Here is a 2751-nt window from a genome sequence, read left to right on the forward strand (position 1 = left end):
ATTCAGCTGTGGGAGATTTGGCTATGTTATTTGTTAGGTGTTTATGCATGTGTATGTGTCTGTGCTGGAGCTAACCTTAAGGTGTATGACCCCTGTTCTTCTGTTTACACTCCACCTCTCCAAACTTAACTGTTGATGTGTCACAGCTTATCAGTTCTGCCTTCAAAAAAGCTCTGGAAATGACCAAAATATGATGGTGTTTTGTGATTTTTACTCCTTTTTTATTCGCCTGTGAAAGAACAAGAAATTAACTGATTTCATCAACTAATTTCTGGGAAAGTACAGGGTGATCTCATCGGATGGACAGAATCATTCACAGTCACTATTCAGTCAGGGAAGCGTGTGATCAACAGTGTGCTGAAAAGCCTGTCTCACTTACGTTGGAGCCCATTATAGAAAATAAAGATGCATATTCAAGCTGCAAATCAATCCAGAGTCAGTAGGAAAAACAATCTGATCAACTACAGTCCAACAAACTCCAGGAAAATATGTACAACTTTATTCTTGGAGGAAAATAATATGCTTTTGATACATTCCAAGTTAATTGGAGAAAAAATAACTTTTATTATTTCAGTCATAGCAAGAGCCACCTAATGAGTAAATACAGTTCAAAAGTATCATGCAGTGCATAAAGACTGGAAATTAGGAAAAGTGGTGAGTCTGTTTTTTCTTCCTTTTCATGCCAGAATGGTGACATCTCGCATACTCGTGTCGTTTAGGTCATACCGTTCGGTGTTGCACTGCATGCTGGGAGATGACTTGGCCACAGGGCAGAGCAGGGCACGGAAGTGCCTCCTGAAGGTGTCAGAGAGGCAGGCATAGAGGATGGGGTTAGCGCAGCTCCAGGAGTACGACAGCAAGACCACACACTCAAATGCTCTGGCAAAAGTCAGCACCAGGCCACTTTGATACAGGGAGCAAAAGTTGAGGGTGTAGAACGGCAGCCAGCACACGCCAAACACAACCACCACCGCGACCACCATTTTGGTGACCTGTTGCTCAGACCGCTGGCTCTCATGATTTGGAGCTGAGGCTCGATGCCGCTGGGACCGCAGGGTGAGCAGCATGGCCATGTAGGAGGCTGTCATGATTGTAAAGGGTAAGGCAAAGCCCATGACGAAGGTGTAAGAGAGGACGCCAAGCCACCAGGTGTCCGAGACAAAGTCTGGTATGCACAAGCCTCGGTCAGCTGAGAAGTGGAGCGACATAGGGAGGATGGTGATAAGGGAGAAGAGCCACAGGAGTGCCGAAACAATCTTGGCGCAGCGTGGCGTTCTCCAACGGGCATGTTGAAGTGGGTCGGCTAGGGCCATGTAGCGATCGATGCTCATCGCCGTCAGACAGAAGACGCTGGTGAACTGGTTGATGCCATCCAGGACCATGACCGCTTTGCACGCAATGTCGCCAAACACCCACTGGTTCTGGAAGTTCTGGCTGGCTATAAACGGGAGACCAACCATGAAGAGTCCATCAGCTAGAGCCAGGTTGAAGATGTAAACTGTTGTGGAAGATGACATTTTGTCCAATTTCAAAATAGCAATGATGACGAGGGAATTCCCAGCTAGCCCCACAATGCAAACCACCAGGTAGAGAATGGCTATTGTGATGCTAAAACCATCAATATTGTCCTCAAAGTAGAAATGTTCTTCCACGTAGGTGTGATTGTTGTCCATATCTAGCAGAAATGACGTATCCATTCTACCTCAGTTCAACCACTGAAAATCAATAGAAAAAGTAGAACAAAAAGGGGACAAAAAAGCCTCAGTGACAGTGGCAGCTCAGAAGGAATTCCTCTGTGTGCAGAGTCACCCCTCGCTTCCTTGTCTTGGAGGTAAAAAGTTCTCAGAAGAGATGTGTAAACAACTCAACTGAAAAACCTGAAAATCTAACCAGGCTTTCCAGGATTCAGCAACTCATCAACTCCAGTGCATCCAGTCAATCGTGACTTCCCTTTATCCTAAAAAAAAAGTTTATCCCTCTGTGGAGGACACAGCACGTTTCTCTCTGATACACATCTGCGCTCTCTTGCACACACACTCAAACACTTGCATAAAATAGCAGGGTGGAGAAGAGCAGGACAGCCGCTCGGACGCTTGCCTGGCTGCTGTTTCTCCTCGGGAGTCCTTTTATATCTCTTCCCCCCTCGATGTGTGAGGAGTGTGTCGGCTGCTGTATGTGTGGGACACCCTCCCTTGCACCTCCCTCCTCTTGTTCATCAGTCTCAGAAGACTGTGATAAACTCCAGCTTAGCTCACGCCTGTCTGTGTTGGGGTTTCCAAGGTAAACCCTGGCCCCTTCTGCCGTAACACTGTTATTTCCATAACTTTTTCCTCTTTCCCCTTCATTTCTATTTACCTCACCCCTCCTCTTCTACCATCCATTTTGTGTCACCTCCCTCCACCCCTCTGTCCTTCTTTTCTGCCCCCTGTGTTCCTTCACAGTTCAGTAGGGGGTCACACAACTAAACTTGAACAGATAATATCCCTATCTCATAGGTCTGGCCACCCACCTTTGCAGCTCAGACTGAGTAAATCTGCCGACAGGAAGGAGAAACCCGCTATCTATTTTCTCAGCGCTTTTGTTTTTTTGACATTTGACATGGGATGCTATTCTTTTTCCTTCCATCATCCTCCAGCCCTCCCACCTTGTTTTTCTTACCGGGATGAAAAAAGTGGCTAAGAAATATAGGATGAAGAGGAGAGGAAGGACAGAAAAAGATGGAGGAAAGTTTACAGAGGGAGAAGGGAAGGG

At 46.5% G+C, this 2751-nt stretch overlaps 1 protein-coding gene across 1 annotated transcript; it reads right to left on the bottom strand.

Annotated features, from left to right (window-relative positions):
* Positions 1 to 314: 314 nt before the first annotated feature.
* On the bottom strand, positions 315 to 1769 carry LOC140278324 (somatostatin receptor type 2). Its single transcript, XM_072373309.1, has one exon. It carries the CDS (start codon positions 1695 to 1697, stop codon positions 678 to 680), a length of 1020 nt encoding a protein of 339 aa, XP_072229410.1. The 5' UTR covers positions 1698 to 1769; the 3' UTR covers positions 315 to 677.
* Between the last annotated feature and the right edge of the window lie 982 nt (positions 1770 to 2751).

Source organism: Leuresthes tenuis, unplaced genomic scaffold, assembly GCF_036924035.1.
Source record: "Leuresthes tenuis unplaced genomic scaffold, fLeuTen1.0.hap1 SCAF_20, whole genome shotgun sequence".
NCBI classification, from domain to species: Eukaryota; Metazoa; Chordata; class Actinopteri; order Atheriniformes; family Atherinopsidae; genus Leuresthes; species Leuresthes tenuis.